We start from the raw sequence: 24,565 nt of genomic DNA on the forward strand, positions 1-24,565 counted from the left end.
CTGATCTAGAACTGAAAACGGAATCCGGAACAGGAAACGAAAAAAGAATCCGGAACCAGAACTGAAACAGGATTCCGGATCCAGAACTGAAAAAGGATTTGGGATCAAGAACTGAAACAGGAATCCGGATCCGGAACAGGAAATGGAAATTGAATCCGGAACCGGAACTGAAACAGGAATCGGGAACCGGAAATGAAACAGTTATCGGGAAGCGGAATTAAAAGGTATCCAGATCCGGAACTGAAAAAGGAATCCAGATCTGGAAATGAAAAAGGAATCTGATAAAAGAACCGGGAACCGGGACTGAAAAAGGTATCCAAAACTGGAACTGAAAAAAGAATCGGAACCAGAACTGGAAAAGGAGTCTGGAACCGGAAATGAAACAGGAATCGGGAACCAGAACTGAAAAACATATACAGATCTGGAAATGAAAAAGGAATCCGGAACTGGAAATGAAAAAGGAATCCGGAAGCAGAACTGAAAAATAAATCCGTACTGGAGCTGAAAAAGGAATCGTGATCCAAAACTGAAACATGAATCGGAATCAAAAACTGCATAGAAAAGGGAATCGAAATCGATGTCATAGAAAATTAGCTTTTTTCGATAACATCATGGATTCTACCACCCACACGTTAATTATATTAAACCTTACAAAGTATCTTTCGAAATTATATATTAGATAGATAAACGCTGTTCTAGTCTAAATTATTAATCATCGATAAAATTTGACCTCAAGAATTCTGAATCCTTGTGTCTAAAACCGTATAAACAAAAACTTTTCCTAGTCCTCTCCGTTAGAATGGTCCCATTTGAACGATGAGAAGAAAGTGTTCTCGTATCTGCCATATAAATCATAGAAGATCGATATCATAGGAACGTGTATCGAGAGTGGCATTTGGATGCAACCCTGGACAGACACCCAGCTGCTGGATCGTATCTGGAACACCAACCACCGGGCGTCTCGCATCTTATGTCAGTTTATGAAACTGGAGTCATGGCGAGTTCACACACGCTCAGCAGCGGTTTCTTTCATCGCATCGGCGGCCACGCTGGACAATCATAATTCGCCGCGGTCGGGGGTGGCGGTGGGCGGTGTTGGGTGTTATTTCTGGTTGTGGGCGACAGTCGAGCACCGCCGGCCTCTCCTGGTGGCTGCAGCATCCCGGGACATCCCGAAGTCTATTTCGGCTCGTTAGCCGCTCTCGTAACGTGTGCGGTCGATGGGTTTTCCGCCGATCTAACCCCATCGCCGCCACCGATCATGAATGTGAGTGCCTCGCCAAAATGGCGTCGATCCTCCCCCGTCGCGACAATTTCAAAAATAGCGCCTGCACGTGTAATATTGCAAAATTACAACTTAAAAATAGAAACTGCCGCGAATTCGGTTGGGCAACGGCACAACTACACTGAAATCTAGCGTGTGCGTGATGCGTGAGCGCGACGCGTGTGCGTGCCTTTGACGTCATACCTGCAACAAAATTCGTCGCGTTGATACATGAAGACGCGCACGATTGCGTTGAGTGATCTCAGTGTTGACTGTCTAAATTGGTCCTGATACTCATTAACGTGATTAGATCAACATTGTGACCTCAACGATCTAAATAAATTACGTGAAATGTATTTCAACTAGCCGATACCCGATGTACCTGGTGTCACCCAAGCTAAAATTTCTACCGTCAAATAAATCATCAATAATTTTAGCTCTGAGGTCGTCCGACATGGTAAACGGATTATTCCGCAAAAAGCTATCTCACACCCGTCACTACATTTTCGATCACGGAATATCTGGCACTCGAGTTCTCGTTAGTACAATATTTCAATGGAGTTTTTGGGTGCCAAATGTTCCGTGATCGAGATTTTAGTGATGTATGCGAGATTGCTTTTTGGGGAATAATCACCAGAGATCGGCGCGGAAATGCGCCAGCACAGAAAAAAATGGGATCCTTTTGTCAATTTCTATTGTTAACCTTTAAGGTCTGACCGCACTATGCGTCTGCGACACGAACGGCAGCGTGCGGCCAAATATTGTTTGTATGAAATTGTATGAGATATAACGCACTACGCGTCACGCGACAGAGTTGCCTTTTGTATCAACTTTGCCGTTTTGTGTCGTACTGCAGCAGTCGACGGCCGTATAGTGCGGTCAGACCTTTAGAAAGCAAAACAAAAGGTTAACAATAGAAATTGACAAAAGGATCCCATTTTTTTTTTGTACTGGCGCATTTCCGCGCCGATCTCTGATAATCAACGAACCGTCCGACATATCTGCTAGTTATTAAACAACTAATTGCATGTGGTAAACGGATTATTCCTCACATTGCGATCGCGCACGCGACAATCTAACATATCTAACACTCGAGTTCCCGTTAGCATGATAGTTCGCGTGGGTAGCTCTCGATGACTGGAATTTTCGGGTGCCAGATGTTCGAGACGTGTGCGAGATCAATCTGTGTGGAATAATCACCGAACCCTAAAAAATATATACATTCAAGAACAAAGCTTGTCGATCAATACTAATTGAAATTTATAATTTACCTACAACTTCATTATCATAATATTTATATATTAAAAACTTTGTGCTCAAAATAAGCTTTGTAGATTAAACCGTTGAAACTGCACATCATTAAAATATCAATCATGAAACATCTGGCACCTGAAAATTCCATCCATCGAGAGATACACACTGAACTATCATACTGACGAGAACTCGAGTGCAAGATATTCCGTATTCGCGATTTTCGTGGCAACGATTTTTGTGTGTGTGTGCGTTTACTTATAGGTTCAGGATCCAAGGAGTTCCAAATTATGGACGCGGATTAGATCAAACACTATTTATTGTATGTACGTCACTTACCAAAGGGCAAGTGCCCTTCATCAGTTAGATAGTTCCCTAGCACTCAATCTATACACGCTCTGCACTATGCACGCTCGCTAGCTACACACTCTGCACGCTAAAAACCAAATCCTACTTGTACGTATATGTAAAGATCTCAATTCAACAATACTAAAAACTCTTATTATTTTATATATGTAGGTATAAATCTAATTTTCTTACTTCTTGGATATCAACGATCGAAGCATCTAGAAATATGAATCCAAACCTAATCTAGCCTAACACCAATAGTAGATATATACAAGTAAATATTTTTAGCATATATGTATAATTATATCTACAAACACACAATTCAATATAAGAATACCTCAAAGAAACCAATTTTGTGGAGTTGGCATTTGGCAAATAGAAATAGGCAGTTCTGATTTAAAAACTAGTTATCTCACTTGTCATAATTTACATAAGAAAGTAGAGTTTGAGTCCACGTAATGTAGAAGTGATCAATTTTAGAACTGTTGTGGTATTTTTATTGTGAATTTTACTGACATCGTATACTATTCGTCACAGCTAAAACAAGGTATTTTATATAATAAAGGAAGCACCATTAATTGGCCGGTCTATAGTAGTCGACCAAAACATACCATTATCTTTATGAACCTTGTGTGTCCACAACGATGCTTTTGATAGCAATATTTGACTTTACTTTTAACAATAAATCTAAATGGACAATTATGGCACACCTTTAAAATCGCAGTGGCCAATTACTATATATAGACCTGGTTTTTCATCATATATAATTTCAACTGAAATTCATTGTTCCAATAAATTACATTATGCGTCATAAAATGTAATATCTGACTGCTCTTTGTTTCGTTTCGACATTCAAACAACATGCCTCACATTTGCGTGTCAACAACGATGCAGTTTATTTTGATTCTGCCACATGACTAATTTCGAGCTTTGATTGGTTCGTTCCTTTCATTTCCTTTCCAATTGCACCAAAATTGCAGTGAGTCCGTCGCGAGCAACGTTCCAGCCATTTAATTCACTTAATAGATCAATTTAAAAGTGTCTCCAATGACACGATTAGAAATAGCAGAGGTCATCAACACGGACCTTCACATCTTGCAAAATACATATAAAAATAAATTACTCCAGCTCTGAATATTTTTACACGACACGTCTCTGTATTTAAACGGTATCGTGAGCGTCACACGTTCCAATATTTTCGAGAGAAAAAACATTTGTGTAAACTTACATATAATAATATTACATATAATATGTGGCATAGCCCTGATTTCATATTTAAGAAGTCGACCTGTCTGGCAAAGTATTCTATATACATAAACACATTTCAAAGTTTCGCCACCTACTCACATTGCTGAAAATAATAGATACATATTATGATTGCTCGAAATATGAACGGATATGACGGTTTATACATATTTTTCCGATGGTTGCATTCTAACGCCATTTAAAATGGCGTCGGTGGCGTCGCTGCCTCGTACGCCATTTTGATCTCGCATTCTAATGGCTCTGATTACATACGTATACAATGCCATGCGATAGAATGGTTTTATAATAAATTAAGGCGATAGAAAATGTCCGAAGAATGCTTTTATCGCCGGTGATGAAACTCGTCACTCCCCCCGTGTGATTCAACGGTCATTTTTGGCCCAAGACTCTAATTTAAACGTTATAAAAATAAAATATAAACGGATCGCTTCTAAAAATTGCGTCCATTTTTAATTGGAGGTGAAAACGAGCCGATACGTCACAATATGCATCATAACTTTAATATATTATAAACGATTTTGGTGCTTTGTTGTCATGGTTTTATCATCAAGTGTTCTTCAAAAGTTCTGTCTAAAACAATGTATATGTATGTTACAGTGATTTAATACTAGCAGTGAAAGTATAATTTCACTGTCGTTTTAGGGAATTCATGTTCCAAATACTTCACATTTACTTCCGATATTTTTATTAATGTTGTGTATTCTTCTACCTCCAACAAAAGGTTTTCGATGTATTTTTCAGTGTATAAATGTTCAATTATATTATAGAGGTAGGACCGGAAGCGCGCCGTCTATTGTTCCATTATTGTAAATGCTTTGTAAAAAAGGTTCGGCAAACCTTTAACAATGCATTTACAACATGTGAACAATGAACAGCGCGCTCTGGGTCCGCTCTTTAAATTTATATACATCATAAGGCAAGTTCAATGATGTAGAGACCAATTTTTACAGTTTGTCCAAATACAGCTTCATATGGAGACCGTTTTATTCCTGAATGGAATAACCTATTTTTTTATCATTTACAAGGCTCTTTTATACTTCACTTCGCAAACGATCGAGCTAAAATTCCTACAGTCTTTTGAAACTTTGCCATTTTGCGCCGTTTGGTCTACGATGGAAATTTCAATCGATTTTTTATATTTTATTCTGTATGTGTGTGTACCTATTTAAATAAATAAATAAGAAAAAAAATAACGCATAATCAAAATTTTATAGCAAATATGTATTGGTACATAAAATGTTACAGAGACCAGCAGATAAATGGCAACCATCAACGCCGAATTTGAACGGGAAGTTCAGAATGCCGAGAGTGATGCCTCAGTGGATGGTAAAGATATACAACTGATTAAACATATATCTTTCATAAATATAATATTTTAAATTAAAATTAATTCGCTCTACACATTCCAAAAGAATGCAAACTCTGGCAGAATGGGGCCTCCGCCCCCGGCGCCCCCAACCAGCGAAGCTGCAGCCACAGGACCCCGACGGCCGCCTCCGCCCTCCAAGTCCCCCATATCCGACCCTGACTACGAAGTCATCGAATTTCCTACACAGCAGTACATGAACGCCAACCTGAACCCAAACGGAGCAACAAGTTAGTTCAGATCATTACTAATTTAATAAAACTTATTTACAATAGGTACTATGTAAATAATGTATACCAAGCAAAATTGCATATCTGATTTTACGGCTACAAACAGGGTTAGTCTTAATATTTTGCAAGAAGGGCAACTTGCCACAGGCGCCAGTTTCGAATGGCGCCAAATTTGGCACCTCGTCTGCCAAATATTGTACATACATAATATACCTGTAACCAAATTGTGTAAAATATTGAATGTGAATCTTTGCTTAAAATTAGAAACATTCTAGAATGCCATTCGAACTGTACTTAAGTCAACGGATACGATCTAGTTATTTTATAGATCCGTTTCGTAGTTTATTTTAATTCGTCTATCTTAGTGCAGTATATCTCATGAAGGCGTATTTTATCTCATGATCCGCATTGATATTTTCTCCCCGCTATTGAAATCTCCATCAATATACTCAATCAATAATTTAATATATTTGTAGAGAAGTTTATTCAGGTATTGATTATTTGCCTCTTTATTTTATTTGAGTATCAATTGAATCTCGCCTTGAAACATATGAGCAGAAAAAGTTATTCACTATTGTCAACCTTTTTTTTTTTGCTATCTTGCTTTGTACATAGGACAATAGTAATAATTGACAATAGTGAACCATTTTTTGTGTAATTAAAGAATCCTGGCCGCCGATCTCTGCTTATGAGCAGATTTAGGCGGCCAGAATGCTTTAACCCACCAAAAATGGTTCACTATTGTCAATTACTATTGTCCTACAAAGCAAGAGATCAAAAAAATAGGTTGACAATAGTGAACCACATTTTTGTGGGTTAAAGCATCCTGGCCACCCAAGTCTGCTTATGAGTAGTGAGCGGATCCAGAGCGCGCCGTTCATTGTTCAATTGTTGTAAATGCTTTGTAAAAAAGGTTCGGCAAACCTTTAACAATGCATTTACAGCATTTGAACAATGAACGGCGCGCTCTGGGTCCGGGCTTTACTTATGAGTATTGTTTTCTAATACATTTAAACAGCGCATTATCCTAGTTAAAATCTTGATTAGTACTTTATTCGTAAATTAATTACGGAAAAAATCAAAATCAAACTAATCATTGATTGTTTTACAAATTCAGGTACGTCAAAAGACGGACGAAGGTGTGATCTTTGTGGTTCTTCAGAACCATCAGTTCGCTGCTTGAACTGCAATGGACAACTGTTTTGCATGTCTTGCGATGAAATGTATCACAGACATCCTAAACGACAGACACACATCAGGAAGGTAAACCCTAAGTCATAACCATAGATCGGCGTTCGATGGATGGTTTTCGCAAAAAAAAATGGTCTATTGTCATTTGAAAAGCATCCATCGACCGCCGAAGACTAGTCATAACTAGAGGTAGGATAGTCACAGTGCTATCCATTGTTCCATTGTTGTAACTTTGTAAAACAGGTTCAGCAAACCTTTAACAATACAACCTTTACAACCTTTGAACAATACGCGGCACCTTCTGGGTCCGGTGACTAGTCATAACTAGTCTTCGGCGGTTGAGTTTCCATTTCCCAAGAAAAAGGGTTAACTATTGTCAATTACTATTGTCCTACAAAACTAGAGAGCAAATAAAAAGGTTGACAATAGAAATTGACAATAGTGAACGCTTTTTTTTTGGGCAAAAGCATCCTGATCATAGCACAAAAAATAAATAAAAAATTAAATGGCATTTTATACATTTCAGGAGTTACCATCTCTTGGACAGGAGAACATTCGTCCTCCGTTGCCACCGAAAGGAGTCACATCCCCTCCAGTACCTCCACCGAGACGCAATAAGGTATCTTCAGATTGCAACATTTCCTAAATAGATGTGTTGTCGACAATATGCAAGAAAAAATCGCAATCCAGATTTTCAATTTAATCATATTAAAACAAATTATTAACAAATCATTGCATATTGATGAGTTTATATTCCCATATGTCATTGCATACATACATACATACATATTACAGGATTGTGATTTTTTAATGTTCATCTTTGTTTGTTTTTTTTTTCTCTTTTTATGTGATCCCTGTACTGTGCGTCAAACGTATTTTTCAGGTTTTCTTAATAAGCATACTTAGATTACGTGCATAATTTTATAACACATTATTCGTCCATTGTTTTTATTTTAGTAATAGTCCTGAAAAATATCGACTAACATACATTCCGATCACTATCAATTAAATTTCTCGCTTTGCAAATTTCAACAAATTATAACATTGTCCACGTCGAAATTTCAATCTCTATAAATTTATGGAAATTATACCGTATCAAAATCTATTCTTAAATAAAATGATCACCACACAATTCAATTTTACATTTTACTTATTTATACTAACATTGTAGGTACTTAATTTAGACATATATTATCCTCATCCATTGTACCTGTCTACGTGTAAGCTTATGCCAAATTAATATTTTTTTAGGTGTTTATGTATAATATACTTACATTGACTAATATATTTTGTACATATATATCGGAGATGGGTTTATTAAAAAATAATATATTTTTGTTATATATCTTTATAATCATAATACAAATCCTTCCCCGATACGTATATATTAAAAATTATATGTATAAAGGTTACAATAAAATTGTAAATCATTATAAAGGTATGTTTATTATTGTGAATGTGTTTCTTAATTTTACAGTCGAAATAGTAAAAGCAAGCTTCACATAACGAAACCGCATTTTATTTGTTGCTGCCTTATTCCGTTATTTTTTCTTTTTTTTTTGTCTTTCTTGTTTTCTTAATTGTCTTTTTTAGAATGTTAACTAATTTGTTGTGCACGAAGAAAGCAGGTAATAGTTTTTCATTTGATTCTCGATATAATCCCCTGCGAGTGGACATAATTTAAACCATTTTTGAACAGGTGATGTCACGACTAGATAACTTTGGCGGAACTCTTGGAAGGAAGATGAGCACACAAAGTATGCAGACGGATAAAAGTGCCACATTACAAAGAATGATGACCAGACCATTGCCAGCAGTTCCACAACCGACTCAAACTCCAAAACAACCTCCATCACCTGTTCAATGTTGGTATTCGTTTATATAAAGTTGATCACTAAAATCGTTTATAAAATGTGTATTGCAATATAATAAAATAACTGATATGATTTTAGCTATTATGAAAAAGACACCACAGCCAGATTTGAGAGATCTTCCGACAAGTACCGCTCTGCAACAGAGATACAAACGCCATCTTGAAATGATGAGAGGAACAGCTCCAGATATATCCAAAGACTTTTCGAATATGAATCTCCAAACAAAACCCCCAATCAAAAATCAAGTACATGAGGTAAATTTCCATAATATTTGCTTATATAAAATGCTTTGCTTACATTCTCCTTACATATTCGTATTTAATTCTAGCCTGTCGTCGACAATAGGCAACAAAACCGTTGGGAAAATAATCCACAGTGGGAGGTTCAAAACCGTCGTCTCATTGACACCCCAGACTCGATTGACGATCCTCCAATAGTCACAGATCATCATAATCATCATCAAATGCATAACATGCAACCGGAATTTCAACCACCTATGTCTCCCGTTTCGCAACGGACAGCAGCCATGAAACGTTCTCCCATGAGTGCTTCGGTATTCGACTTGAACTCTCAAATGGCTCCTGTTCCATACGTGCCTCAACAGTTCAATCCAATGGTTCAAGCACAATCCATGGCACAATTGGGATGCGTCAGTTGCCAACATCATCCTGGTACAGTGCCTCCAGAGTGGGTTCAATGGGGACGCCGATATGGCAGCAACGTGAGCCTGAATATGCCCACAGACATGAATCATGGTCCCATGTGGATGGGTCCGTGGTGTGGGGTCCCCATGTACCCACCTCAAATGATGCATCCTCAACACAACGGTCAGTAAATGCTACAAACAGTAATAAAAATTTCTCAATTCGACAAATAATAATCCTTGAATATTTATAGGTATGCACATGACTAATCCTCCAAGTAGGATTCAATCAAGAGTCAATTCGAGAGCAGCGTCACCTACAGCTAGTATCAGATCTCGAAGATCTAGAGTTAGCAGAAGAACTAATAGAGAAGATGATGCTTCCGATGAGGAAGATGAAGATAGAAAACCATCTTTAAGAAGAGCTAGTATAAGATCAGATCGCCGAAAGCTTTCTCAAGCTAGTGAAACCTTCCAAGAACCGCCCCCACCGGAAAAAAGACCCGTTTCACCGGCACAAAGCACAAGGGGTGCATCGTCTCGAGACCGACAGGAGCGAAACGTTCCATTAAATAGACAGACTAGTGATCAAATTGAAAAGAAATATCTACAACAAAATTCAGATAAAATGTCAGATGTTCAATCGATAGTTAAAGAAACTCAACTTCGAATTTCACCTGATAGGATTTCCGAAAGAGGAATGGAAAAGCAAAAAGAGAAGGTAGAAATAGAAATCGAAATAGATAAATTGGACGCACCACCACCTCCTACACCCCAGCATGATTGGATATGTGAATACTGCACTTTTGAGAACGCAGCAGGTGTTAGAGTATGCGAGGTGTGTTGCAAAACTCCTACAGCTCCTCCAATACCGTCTTCTTTGCCAGCCGAAGTTAATTCGTCGTTGAAAGGAAACAAAATATCAAGCAGCGAAAGCTGTGTATATGACTACAGCGATGCTGAAAATTATACATTAAGCAAAAAACAGAACAGTGTGTCTAAAAGAGCACCTAAAGCTTCACCGGAGTCAGACTCTAACGACGAATCCATGTCGTATGTAAGCAAGAGAGGTAGGATAAAAAAAATATCATTTTTGCCCGGTACCAAGTAGTGTTCATATCAATGCATCCGAATTAGCCTCAAGCACAATTAAAAATTATATCTATCACTCTAAATAAATATCTTCTTCCCTCTTCCTTTCCTCATTAGCTTACTCTTCACATGAAACATTGCTCCAAACAACTGGCACTGTATATACATAGCAGCCTGTCTGAAATCAAAACCTCGCTCATTTGTGTCCATCAATAAAATAATGTTCAAGAAATATAAATATTCACAATAAGAACCGTATTATTGTAGGTGGAAGTATTGCAAGTAAAATGTCTAAATCGAAAGTAAAGGAAACACAATATTTGAACTCGGCAACCGACACTAACCAAAGCATTGAAGATGTATCGAAGAGCCCTTCGCGCACTATGGAAGATAATGCCGTAGCAAGGGTGAGGACAACTAAACGTAAAACAAACCCAAGTGAAAAGAAATCAACCGGATGTGGTCCATCTCCACCTAAAGAATTAGAAGCACCGAAAAGCTTAAAAGAACAAGAGACTAAACATATCGAAACAAGTACGACAGAAACAAACATGGATTCAAACAAAGTAGATAAAAAACGAACAACTTCTACTGGGACATCTCCATTACCACAAAGTATTTCAACACAGGTTTGTTCTTATATTATATTAGACTGATAAACAAACTTAAGAAGAAACAAAAAAGCTAATTTACAATACAAGTTTATTAAAATGATATTGCAATAAAAATAAAGTAAAAACTTCATCTATTGTTACTACGTATGTACATAGATAAAGTAATAACTGTCTTATCCTATTTTGACAGACGTATGATGTACTTGACAACGTAAAAAAATCTGTCGAACAAATGAAATCAAATGAATCCCACGAACAAAACATAAAAAGCCCAGTGATGGGAAAAACGCGAAGACACTCTCAAAGGACAATGAAAAGATCTAACTCTCTCCAAGGATCTAGGGCTTCACGGGATAGAGATCCGTGGACAAGTTCACAAAAAAGTGATAGATCAATGAGTCGCCTTTCATATTCTAGCGACAGTCATGTAAGTAGAATCACTATTTTACATCGCAATTTGTCAGAACGCTATTTCTTGCATTTCAAATGTTCATTATAGAGTTTACCACCAACTCCTCCGAGGGAAGAGAGTCCTACACCATATATGAAATATGAGGACTATCCAGAAAGAGAAATTAAACATCTCGGTCATCTCGGTCCGTTGAGAAGCAGGTCGAACTCAATGCTAGCTTCCAATTATATGGCTGGATCAGGAATGGATTTGAGACACCCTGTCTCATACCGCAGCATTATGGATCTACACAGAGCAGATTTGTATAGAGAAGATTTGAGAGCTCCATTTATTGATCAATATATGTTACAGAATCAACGGGTGAAATAATTTTACTAATGAATTAGCTTATCGATTACTTAATACATACATATATGCATTTATCCTATGTACACTAACAATTGACTGTGTGGTGATCAGTTCCCCTGAATATATAATATTAAATTGAAAACTTGCTGTTATACTAGTTTTAATGTGTCGATTGTTTTCTTTTTTTATTAATTAGAATGAATATAGTGGATACAGAGGTGAATCTCAACCGCGAGATCCAATTCCACCTTTTGCCATTGATCAATTAATGCAAAGACGGCAAAGCGATGTAATGAAGTCTCAAGGAATGGAGCTTGTTAAATTACTTAGAGTAAGTAATTATTTCGACAATATTAATATAACACCGATGCGGTGCAAACGATCGACAAGCGCCAGACAGACTGAACCACAGATTAACGACACGTGTACCTTATGCGTGCGCACTGCTCGCACTTACACTAAGCGAAATCTACCCGAAGTCCCGACATACCTATACGTTCAGTGCTTCTGATACTTTAGTTCCGAGTTTTGCCTTATTAAACTCGCCAGAAAGATCCAACTCAATTTTAATAACTACCATTTTAATAATTGCATCTGTGCACATCGAAAGGTCACTCGTCATCTGATGTGCAATCTATCATTCGTGAAGTCGAGAATTGCGTTTAAAGCAGCCACCCAGTTAATCTGTGGTTCAGTCTGTCTGACGCTTGTCGATCGTTTGCACCAAACCAATATAACACACATATATTAGTTTAAAATTAAAGTATATTTTTATATATTTCAAATTGATTTCAGGAAGCTGAAATAAACAATTTTTCTCCGGAAGAGCTTCAAATCGCTATGACGAGTTCTGGATCTCAAAATCCAATCATTTGGCTAAAAGAAAATTGGTCAAATATGATTGAAACTGTCTATACAGTTGCTACTAATTATGGTAGAGAATGTAAAGAAAATACAGTAGGTACAATTTCTCAGGCTGAAGCCCGGGAAGCACTCAAAAAACACAAAGGAAGTGTTTGGAAGGCTGTGACAGAATGCGTGGAACAGAGACAGAAAAAGGTACAATTATAATGCTGTAAATTGATATATTCATTCTTATTAGATATAATTGATATCAAAACTAATTGAAAAACTTACATTTTTAGTTCCAAGAACTCCAAACCCGTGGCAAATTCAGTCAAGAGGACATATTAACATGTTTAACTGCCCACCATGGAGATTTAGAGGCGGCATTTTTAGAATTGACCAAAACTCAATTGAAACCTTTTCTAATGAGAATATGGGGACCTCCAGCTGGTGCAGAAAACGAAAGTGGTAATATGTCCAATTTATTAGAGGTTCAAAAAAAGCCTAGTCTTTCAACAGACAACAATCAACAGAGAGAGGAAGGTATGTTATTCAATCAGCATTGTTACTTTTAATCATTCATTTTTTACTATATCCTATGTATGTATGTACTGTATTTGAAGAAATTGCCTTTATAAAGTAAGGTGACCACTCTTACCTAGGTTACCAGTACAGTACTGTTTTTTTGAGTATCTGTCCTGGTAAGTCGTTAAATAAAACCAGTAGACTATTTTATCTACAAGATGGATTTAAATATACACAACGATCAGCGAAAATGATTTCTCCTTCAAAAAAATTGGAAAACTAGTCGAATATTGTCTCTATTTACCGGGCACTTGCCAAACGACTTTTTATTTATTTAGTGAACAATATGATGTCCACCAATAAAGGTCTGTTCATACCTATCCAGCACGACCCGAATCCTGCAAGTATCCTGCAAGTACGGACAGTATTCTTTAGTACATTCTATATGGACGCGCATGAATGCGTAAATGCGCATGCGCGAATGGAGTATGAATACGTCCATATAATGTACCAAAGAATACTATCCGCACTTGCAGGACACCTGCAGGATACGGGTCGTGCTGAATAGGTATGAACAGACCTTAAAACGCGATAGAATACTTAAACTTTAAAATGTTTGCTAATCGATAAGAATAATTTTAAACTGTGTAGAATTTTATAAGGGCATTCCAGAAAATGAATTCATTCTTTAATATTCGTTTTTAATAATGGAAGTATTAAGAATTTTTTTTGGAAAATATGTCCTGATTTTGAATTTGAAAAAGTGGTTACCTTATCATAAAATATCAACTTAGATTTCAATGTACATATAATAATATTTGTTCGTGGGATAATCTGTTCCAGTTGGCCTATCAGACTCCCTGAATGATTATATAAAGACACACGCTGACCAGGCGACATTGGCTAAAGAAGCCTCTTTAGAAGCAAATCGTTTGGTAAGTCCTACAAAATCTTTACAAAGTGATGTGTCGAATAATCAAACGGCTGCAAACGCTTCCTCTCTCGTAAATAAGGAATATATTCAAAATAATAATCCGTTGAACATCGATGAGTCGTCTTCGCTCAATTTATTAAACAATTTACGAGACTTGATCCATCAAGCCGATGCGACAAAGTCTCCCAATAATATATTAAAGGATATTGGAAATATAATTAAAAATATTGAAAAGATCAATCAAAGTAGTCAAAACACTACAGAGGACAATTCCCATAATTTCCCTTTAAAAAATAATATCCAAGAAAACAATAACAAAGACAATTTTGACATCGTAAGTAATATTGATCGATTAAATAAGAATAAAAATAATGAAATTGATCTAATTTTGAAATATGAATCAGAAACCAATATTGATTTCAGTAAAGAAGACGTTAAAGAAATAACTGATTCAACCATTCCATATGTTGCTACTTTTTACCCAAATATAAAAACGACTTTGATTGGAGCAACTTCACAAAATGTAGCTCACATTGAAAATACAGTTGATATTAAATTAGATAATTCCGAAAAAACTCCAAATAGTGAATTGATTTCTGAATCAGATTCTGATTCAACGGAAACAAGTTCTGAAGAAATTGAAGCAGAAGAAAAGTCACAAGCTTCATCATCAAACCCAAATCAAAATCAAATTATCAACAGTAGTACAAATAATGAAATTGATACAAATATTGATTCGAAACCAAATATCATCAACAATGAAATTGTTCAAACAATGAATAGCAATAACGACAATGATAAACCTACTCAAAGCATTGCTAAAAATATTAATATAATTGAACAAAATGATTCTTCGTCAAAAACCACTGAAATTGACCAAGGAAGCCATTCTGTTGAACCAGTATCAAATATTGGAATTGAACAATCTTCAAATGCTCACGAAGTATCTACTGAAGACGTCAACGGAGACAGCCAGAAAAAACCACTACAGCTGTACGATATTATGGAAGATACACAGCGCTTAATTCACCAGATGCGTGATGAAATTAAATCGGATATAGCATCATTCAATTCAGAAAGTACATCTGATGAAAGTGATTCTGATGAATATAACTCATCAGAATCTTCTGCAGTCCCGGCATCTAGTATCAATGAACCCAGAAGTCAAAATGACGATTATTTCTCAGATTCTGAAAATGAAATGCTAGAAGAAGAAATTGAAGAAGAAGAATTTGGCGAAGCTGATCTCGAAGAAGAAGAACTTGAAGAAGAAGAGGATGTGGTCGAAGACGAAGCAGATGGAAACGATGTGGAAAACTTTGAAGAAAGTAATATGGAATTGACAACTGAAATTCAAGATGAAAACCGTAAAAATACTTTAGATACTTTAAACAAACAAAATTTGGCAGAAAATAATGAAGTCATAATGGAAAACAATAGTTTACCTAACGACGATGAATTCATTTTAGTGCTTCATAATTCAATTAATAATGATGGATCAATAGTAAATACTGAGGAACGAATCGTAAGCATTGAGAACAATATAGTAGAATTGAATAATAATGAACCAGTTAAAAATATGGAAGAACATATAGTAGAGAATGAAAACGTTGAAAGTCCTATTTTAAATATAATTGAACCTCAACCACAACAACGTACCATAAATCAAAGTCATGAAAATAAAACGGAGATTCCTAACAGTAGCAACATAAATTTAATCAAAATAGATAATAATTCAAATGAAATAAATGATTCTTCAAATGATATGAAGCAATCTATTAGCCACATTATCAGTGGTGAAAAAAATGTCGATACAGTAGTTGTAGTTTTAAATAAAAAACCAAAAGCAAAAGAAATTACAGTTGAACAATCGTCCTCTAGCACTGTAGTTACACAAAATTCCAATGACAAAATAGTGGTAATTCAAAATGAAGCCACTAGTGATAATAATCAAGTAGAACAAAATACTGTGAAGGAAATAAACACAAACGTTTTACAAAACGTAGCAACAGTTTCATCACAACCGACTGTTGAAACCAATATTAAAGAAGTTTCAAAAGACGCTCAATTACAAAATGTGGAACCACCATTAGTACTTAATACAGTACAAGTAGAAAATAAAGTTGAAAGTCATATCCCAACCGTTGATCAAACCATAGATGAAGAGAAGTCCTTAAATGCAAATGCAAATATATTACCAAAAAGTCCAGTATCACCTAAGGTAGAACCAAATAAAGAAATTCATAATATAAAAGAAAATACTTTAAAAATTACGACCACAAATCAAATAAAAACTAATGATAATACTAGCAATAATTCTGTATATCCTGTTAAGAAAGTAAATAAATCATTTGTTTCCCAAATACCAAAATTAGAAAAGCAACCAAGTAATAAAACGATAGTACCACCAAAAACAACTCCAAAAGTCAATCTTAAAAAAACTGAAATTGAAACAAAACCTGTTATTCCATTCAGTAATTTCCAAAGTGGAAACGTGAAGAAACTTCAACAAGGACTCTTCAGCAAAGTGAATATCACCATTGCAAAACCGACAGATAAACCGTCACCGAAAATCCCCATACCCATAAATTCAAAACGCAGTTCAGATATAAACCCTCCTAAGACATCCAATATTTCCAAAAACACTCCCGAAAATACTCCACCAAATTCAATGCAAAGCGACAAACCAAAGGAAAGTAAAATGAAAAAAGGAACACTGAAACCATACTTTGTTGAGACTTGTTTAAGCGACGACTATTTCACTGAGACAGACGAAGAGGGAAAACAAGTACCAAAAACAGTAAAGAAGACGACACAGATTATCAAAAAAGATGTATCGGTCAAAAAATCCGAGCCTGAAAAACCTCCCCAACAAAAGAATTTAAACGAAATAAATGTCGATTACTCGATGATTAGTTTCAAAGAAGGCTCACCGGAGGTCAGTTCACACATGAATTTGAAGCTTGATATGCAACTACAAGTAAACTTCACACTTCAATGAACAAAACCTAATCTTTTGTCTTTCAAATAGCGTCACATCCGAATGCTGCTCGCCGAAGGGATCCTCCCGTCCTGGGAACAGGCTGAAGTAGCTATCGGCTTGTATCAAATGCAATTCGACGAGCCAACAGCACTACAAGCAGCAAGCGAATGCACAACCCTGGAAGCTGCAATTGCTTATCTTCAACAAGAGTGCGAACTGTGCACCGGAAAATACCCCATGAAAGAGGTACAGTACTAAATTTAAGCAGGTAGCATATATGCAGTCCCGGTTTTAGGGGGGGGCTGGTTCGGGGGCCGCCAAATAAGTTAGGGCGTCGCTCGATGCGCCTAAGGCGCTTTAAAATTTAAAATTAGAGCGCCAAAAGCCCTACAAAATTTTAGATTAGAGCGCCAAAGTCGCCTCTGCTTTCTAAACTCAAACATTTGTACTCGGAAAATTATATTCACTGAGTGAAGGCGCATTCCCCTTTGTATCATAATTAACGTTTCCCTATGGCAGCCAAAATTTAAGTCTTGTGCTATACGACGCTGTGAAATCTTCTGTAACATTGCAAACTTTTCCGATATTCTCCAAAGATTGTTTACACTATTTTCATCTTCAATATATCGCTGGAAGATTCTAACTGATTGCGTGCAATTATGTTCCTAAAAAAAGTAAAAATCTTAGATTTGAACAGTTAAACGAATATTCAAAGATGAGGGGTTTTTTGTATTTTGTAAACAATCGATCCACTGGAAAGAGGCGATCTTCAAATATTAAGCTCACCGCGAATTCAAAATGTGTAATAAACTTATCAATTTAAAAGCCTTTCTTTCAAATAAAGTTCAAGGTAAAATAATCCATTTATTGTATTCCATTTTATAAAACAGCATAAATTATAAGAGTTATATCTACACATTTGGGTTGCAATGCTTTTGCTGACACTGCCAAAAACTGTAGCATTTAAACAACAACCAAGCCCGAAAAAATTAATATAAAAAAAAGTTTTTTAAAAACATACCTCTTGTATAATTTGTATATAAAATTATTATTTTGAATAAAAACACCAATATTTTTTTTTTACTACTGCCATCTATGTATAAAATTAATGACTACCAACTGTCACCGAGATTAAAAATCTTCGGACCTGAAATGCTTCTTATACGATATTTTATCTCTATCGTAATGGCGGAGGCTCCATTTACTTATATTGGATGACCAAAATGAGCAATATGGAAAAGTATGAAAACGATCGGATAAGAGGTCAACTTTTTCCTGAATTGTAATCGTAAGTGAAACGTAAAGGAGGTATGTAAGTAAAAAGGAGGATGGTAATGCATTTTTACTAACCTCTTCTTAGCTTGTTTCCAAGTATGTTTAGAAAAAATTGCCCGAGGGCGCCATTGGGTGTAAGGCCGGCACTGCATATATGTACATATGTACTATATTGGCTATTTTTATCAATAATTTAAAAATGTCTTTAACATCTAGATGGTCTCCATGCTCAAATGTACGCATCGATGTTGTAAGGAATGTGCCCAAAATTATTTCACCATTCAAATCACCGATCGCAGCATCTTCGACTGCATATGTCCGTTTTGCAAGTATCCGGAGCTCCACGACCAGGACGAGGATGACGTGTTGGAGTACTTCTCAAATTTGGACATCCTTCTTAAGTCTATACTGGAAGAAAATGTTCACGAATTGTTCCAAAGAAAATTGCGCGACAGAACTTTGACTCAGGATCCTAATTTCAAGTGGTGCGTTCAAGTGAGTACCAAATATTCAAAATCATAATGATTCTATTTACTTACAATTTTCATTATAACATTAAAATATTTCGTATTTTTGCAGTGTTCTTCAGGTTTCATAGCAAATCCAAAACAGAAGAGATTAGTATGTCCAGATTGCCGTTCAATAACGTGTGCTTTATGTAGACGACCGGTAATTATGGTTTCTTTACACCCAACCTGAACTAATTTAATTTAGCCCAGTGATTGAAAAATCCTTATTACAGTGGGAACCTCAACATGAGGGAATTACATGTGAAAAGTTCGCCGAGTGGAAAGAATCCAACGACCCAGACAATCAAGTCGCTGGAGTCAAAAAACACTTAGACGACCATGGTATTGATTGCCCGAAGTGCAAATTCAGATATGCCCTAGCCAGGTAATATATGTATAATATATTTCATACAAGAAAGTGTGTATTGTTTGAGTTTTATTAATTATTTTCCATTTTTAGGGGTGGATGCATGCACTTTACATGCAGTCAATGCAAATATGAATTTTGCTGTGGATGTGGGAAGCCATTTATGATGGGTGCCAAGTGTGGACGAAGTCCTTACTGCGCTAAATTGGGACTTCACTCCCATCATCCGAGAAACTGCCTGTTTTATCTCAGAGACAAGGAGCCTCATCAGCTCCAAACGTTGCTACGGGTATACTTTTGCAATTACGTTTGATGTTTGTATGCTTAAAAAGTCGTTATATGTATGTGTATGAATAAAATGCTCATTTCAGTTACACAACGTTGACTTTAAAACTGATGAACCATTGATAAAAGTCGAAGGGAGCGATTCTAAACCAAATCCAAGGTGTCCGGTACAATTACAACGAGAAACACCTGGAGGACTGATCGACAGCGTTTGCAATTCTGACATTGTAAAGTCGCAAGCCGGCCTTTGCAAGTAAGAATACAACAATATTAAACATCACTTATAATTGAATAGTCATTTTTAATGTGAATAATAGTGAGCGAAACATTGTCTAAAACCTAAAGACTTCACATTTGTGAAAACTTTGTCTAAATTGGTAAAGGTTTTTGAGTTTCAGTAGAGGTGTCCAGTGTTTTCAGTAAATATTTTCCCAAAATCAAATCAATCTGATCAATTTACAGAAATCACTACATAGAGTATCTATGTAGAGTCGTAATATTTTACAAGTTGGATTCGATTACGATACTATCAACCGACGACTTGGAGACGGTTGTAAAACGAGCCGATAGGAAACTTCCGCCGAAGCCATACGGTAGTCTCGACGGTCTTTACAGAAATCGTCTGCTGGAGGTTTCATTCTTTCCATCACTTAATAAAATCATCTGATGGAACAAAGCAATAAGACAATAGATAAAAAGTAAAAAAACCCAAACGATTTGACCCGTACTATTAAAGCCAGCCATTAAAAGTTTTTTCTAATGATATTTCATGTTAAATATGTGAGTTATTCTTTACTAGCGCTCATTATGTGGAGTACCTGGTGGGCCTGATGCGCACCGTGGATCCTCTTCCCATAATGGACCTAACGGAGGTGGTCGCTGAGCTTCGGCGACTGGCCATCCCCTTGCCCGAACGCGGACCGTGGGACACAGATCCCATATACACTGAAATGTGTGCCAAGGTACTCCACGTTCTCAAAAAAACATATAAACCAGCCGAATATAAGACAATTCGGCGACTTATTGCTTTGTTACCTCACTTATATAACAAACTTTCTTTGAAACAATCAATACGAACAGCAACGATTCATCAATTTGCTCTAATTTCAGATTATCAAAGAACAAATACCTCTAGAATAAATCAAAGAAGTGACTAAAAACTAATTTGGAATATGAAGTTCTCAAGAGCTGAGCCATTGTTAAATGGAATGCAATGGATATCAATAGTATCTTCCGTTCGTGCAGACATTTTCTTCTATTTATTTATGCATTTCATAATCAAAAACCGTATACTCGTGTAGAAATGTATAGATGTGTGTGTGCGTGTATATTATTAATATACATATGTATTTATGTACCAAGCCCTGTTAAAATGTTTCCATTTATTTATATCTGTATAACTGTTATATTATTATATGTATGTTTAAAAATCACAAAAACAAGGTCTGTGCATCATAGACTATAAATCTGAAACGTATTAATAATTATCTTGAATTTTTAATAAAATATATTTTATTATTTTGATTTCATTTTTACATTGTATTTTTAAATTTCTATGAACTTATAAAAACTAAGACATAATTAATTTTGATTCTAATAACTTTCATGCGTTTTACATTTGTCTAAAAAAACATAAGATTCAAAAAACAATATTTATTTATATTCGAATGATTATTACAACGACTACCTTTTTGCAAAATGTTTGTCCATGTCCCTATTTGACCTTTGGATATTATAAATATTTGATTTTATCCTACTTTCAACGCTACTTTGCCCTGCAGCTATTCTCAAATGCTTCTCTACGAAATCTTCCCTAAAATCTTCCTGTTTTTCTTTCAATTCCAGTTGTTTTTCTTGAACCCTATACCGTGCAACATTTTTCTCCCGTTGATAATCTCGCTTGGTAGCGTTGTCCATCATCTCTCGCCTCTTCTCCTCCATTTCTTTTTCACTCATCTGCTTTCGTTCAGGTCTCTGCCACTTCTTTGGGTTTTCTTTTAGCTTATGGTCAAACTTGTCCTTATCGTTGTATTTCTTCTTGTCTATTTCAATTTTGCTCCCATCGGCTCTCACTAATCCATAATTTTTGTCACCGTGAAATTTTGGATTATGTGATTTTCTGTCAGTATAAAGCTCTTTTTCTGATCTGTTATGTTTCACTGATTCATTCCTATCTTTATCTCTGTGACTTGAACCATGACGTCTTGTACTTTTTTTAGAATCTTCATATCTATCTTTAGATTTGTCACGTTCTTCACTCGAGACCGCGCGTTTCTTTTTACTCTTACTAGATTTTTCATCCTTCTTACTCTTACGCCTATCACGTTCATCACTTTCAGATTCAGACTCTGAACTCGAATCAGAACTAGAATGTTTACTGCTTTTCTTCCTTTTCTTCTTGGTCTGCCTTTTTAAATCATCTAAAAGTTCTGATGAAGATAGTAGCTTATTTATATTAATGCTTCCATCACTACCACCTAATTTCTTCAACTTTTCGACAATTTTTTCTTCCAGGTCAGCTTTATTCTTTTTATTTTTTTTGCTTTTCTTTTTTTCCTTCTTTTTCTTATGTTTTTGCTTAAATAATTAAAAAAAAACTGTAGTTAATTATTAAAAATTAACATCAAAATAATATATTACAATCGAAACATACCTGCTCAGCTTTTAACAACATCGAAATCTCTTTCAATTTTACTGGATTTTGTAAAAGCTGCGTCCTAGATTCCACTTCCCTTTTACGTATTGCAACAAGAGGATCCTCTAAGAGTTTTCGCGCAATATCAACTTGGCCTTCGAAAGTAGAATTTTTATTTTTCAAATTTCTAATGGAAAACGGAATACATTCGTGTTCCACGTGATTCTTCGGAGGAGCATTCAACTGCGACTGTTCAGTAGTAGCAATTTTTTCAAACGTCTTATCGATCGCTTTTCCCAACAAGTACTGTTCTCGGTCCAAACCTTGATTGGGTTCCTAAAAATTAAATATATACACATTAATTCCACTATGCGATTAACCGTTTGCCCGCAGCCGTCTTCTATGGAAGCTTTGCGCGACAAGTCTGTAGCGCGGCTGTCTTCCATAGAATTTCTGAACTTTGCACGGGATTTTGAGGCTTATATGCGCCTATTTCAACTGTTTTAAGGTTCAAAATTGGTTGAATATATTACTGAGAGTTGAATGTCATCTATTCAATTTGCTTAAAATGAATATATACCAGTCAAAATTAGTTTTTTGTGGAACCATACTGAAACCTCGTTTATGTCGTATCGTCACGTCTGTTGAACAATGGCGACGATACGTCTCAATTGTATGAAGAATGATTATTTGACAATTAAGCCAAAACTACAAGATATATTATGTATTTTATTGTTTAAAATAATACTTTATGGGTTAATTAACATATCTGGTTACTTGAGTAAATATTAAAATCTGTATTTAAGGTCGAAAACTCGATTGCCAAGTTCGCGAAAAAGGTGCCGCGTACAGGGCTTGTTCGCTATATTTATTGCCACGGGCAAATGGTTAAAACGAAAAGAAGAAAATTGACACACTACTCACTTTATACATCCAATCCATCTTTTTGTTGGATTTTTCAGGTAATACGCCTGATGTTTCACCCTGGTGGGATAATTCTTCCTTAAACCGCTCATCGTTTATTTCTTTGCGTAAATCTTCTATTCGACGAGTTTCGTTCGCCTGAATCTGTTCAGCTTTCCAAACTCTCTCCTGATTTTTTATAGTGTTCGGATGCCATGACTTCTTGGTATTCTGAAAAATTAAAAAAAAAACGGTAAAAAATATAATTCTATACGTATATATTTGGCTCAAAGCACGTTTTGATAAAAATAATTCACTACAAATGACAGTTAGAACTTTGGTACACTTTTAATCAACTTGCAGATTATAAACATGTAATTTTATTTTAATAATACGTAAACACATTGTCAACAATGTCTTTTTACATTTTAAAACATTGTAATTGAATAGAAAAGATCAGTAATAATGAAGTAAAATAACCAAGTCGCCGCCCCCCATATTGACAGCCGCAACCAAACCACACTCACTTCTACCAACTTACCCACTACTACCAATACGATGATTTCAATTTCCAGCAGTGTGCTTTACAAGAAAATGCGAGAAAAATAAATAACAGTTAATTATCTAAGTGAAAAAATCTGTAAGTAGTGTTATTCTAAAACTTTAAATCAATTGAGCATCCTTTTTTTTTATATTTTAATTGGTTGTGGCTATTTGCAGGTACTATATCTGCAAATTATTGGCTATTTGCAGGTATTATATCTGCCGATTATTGGCTATTTGCAGGTAATATATCTTCGACAGGCGCAAAGTTTTCTGCGCATGCGCGTGAACTGTCACTGTCAACGTGTTTACTGTTAAAATTTTATTTTAAACCTCTTAAAATTTAGTTCGAACTCGTAAAGTGACGTAGAGTAAAAAATATAATCCAAATTAGTTAATAATATTAATTGTTAGAATATTATTATCATATACAACGTATAATACCTACATACAAGTACAAGTCGCGAACTAGCTAAATGATATAAATCTATTATAATAACGTGCGAAATTTATTTGCCTCATGTATAATGAACGATTGATTAAGCAAGTGTAGCATACATTAAATGTAAAAAATTATTATCGGATTATAAGTTCACGCGCATGAGCGGGGGGCTTTGCACCTGTCGCAGATATAGTACCTGCAAATAGCCAATAATTTGCAGATATGTGTAGTACCTGCAAATAGCCACAACCATTTTAATTTCATCATTGCTAGACAAAAATCTCCTGCAAGTTTCCCCTTACATATTTGTATGTCATGTTCTCTTTTTATGTTGGGCCAATATCACAGCTCTACCATCTATTTCATGTTAACATCCTGTATGTATGTATGGGTTTTTTATTTATACACAAAGCTTTTGT

General features: G+C 35.7%; 2 protein-coding genes across 3 annotated transcripts; one reads left to right on the forward strand and one right to left on the reverse strand.

Moving 5' to 3' along the window:
• Positions 1–975: 975 nt before the first annotated feature.
• Positions 976–21,122, forward strand: LUBEL (Linear Ubiquitin E3 ligase). The gene is made up of 24 exons (XM_077440130.1): positions 976–1,267; positions 5,375–5,455; positions 5,542–5,725; positions 6,843–6,988; positions 7,443–7,535; positions 8,616–8,781; positions 8,869–9,044; positions 9,119–9,617; positions 9,688–10,503; positions 10,793–11,154; positions 11,330–11,566; positions 11,639–11,911; positions 12,096–12,230; positions 12,695–12,958; positions 13,045–13,288; positions 14,114–17,142; positions 17,236–17,433; positions 18,679–18,957; positions 19,042–19,131; positions 19,205–19,356; positions 19,432–19,627; positions 19,710–19,876; positions 20,423–20,585; positions 20,734–21,122. The coding sequence occupies exons 1-24, from the start codon at positions 1,262–1,264 to the stop codon at positions 20,761–20,763; spliced, it is 7,986 nt and encodes a 2,661-aa protein (XP_077296256.1). The 5' UTR covers positions 976–1,261; the 3' UTR covers positions 20,764–21,122.
• Cwc25 (CWC25 spliceosome associated protein homolog) lies at positions 21,106–23,718 on the reverse strand. Of its 2 annotated transcripts, none has more exons than XM_077440165.1 (4): positions 23,642–23,718; positions 23,183–23,392; positions 22,277–22,594; positions 21,106–22,200 (listed from the first exon to the last, which is right to left on the reverse strand). In XM_077440165.1, exons 1-4 carry the CDS (start codon positions 23,657–23,659, stop codon positions 21,307–21,309), a joined length of 1,440 nt encoding a protein of 479 aa, XP_077296291.1. In that variant the 5' UTR covers positions 23,660–23,718; the 3' UTR covers positions 21,106–21,306. The 2 variants fall into 2 exon arrangements, with proteins under 2 accessions (XP_077296291.1, XP_077296292.1); XM_077440166.1 differs by having other exon boundaries at positions 21,124–22,200; positions 23,587–23,710.
• Positions 23,719–24,565: the final 847 nt, after the last annotated feature.

Source organism: Arctopsyche grandis, chromosome 10 (genome assembly GCF_051622035.1).
Source record: "Arctopsyche grandis isolate Sample6627 chromosome 10, ASM5162203v2, whole genome shotgun sequence".
In the NCBI taxonomy this organism is placed as follows: Eukaryota; Metazoa; Arthropoda; class Insecta; order Trichoptera; family Hydropsychidae; genus Arctopsyche; species Arctopsyche grandis.

Excerpts from the sequence above, each read along its gene's own strand:
- LUBEL (XM_077440130.1), top strand. Across the intron at positions 10,504-10,792 it reads GTCGTATGTAAGCAAGAGAG|GTGGAAGTATTGCAAGTAAA; the intron begins GTAGGATAAAAA and ends GTATTATTGTAG. Across the intron at positions 17,434-18,678 it reads GAAAATACCCCATGAAAGAG|ATGGTCTCCATGCTCAAATG; the intron begins GTACAGTACTAA and ends TTTAACATCTAG.
- Cwc25 (XM_077440165.1), bottom strand. Across the intron at positions 22,595-23,182 it reads AGATGGATTGGATGTATAAA|GAACCCAATCAAGGTTTGGA; the intron begins GTGAGTAGTGTG and ends TTTAATTTTTAG. Across the intron at positions 22,201-22,276 it reads TGTTGTTAAAAGCTGAGCAG|CAAAAACATAAGAAAAAGAA; the intron begins GTATGTTTCGAT and ends TAATTATTTAAG.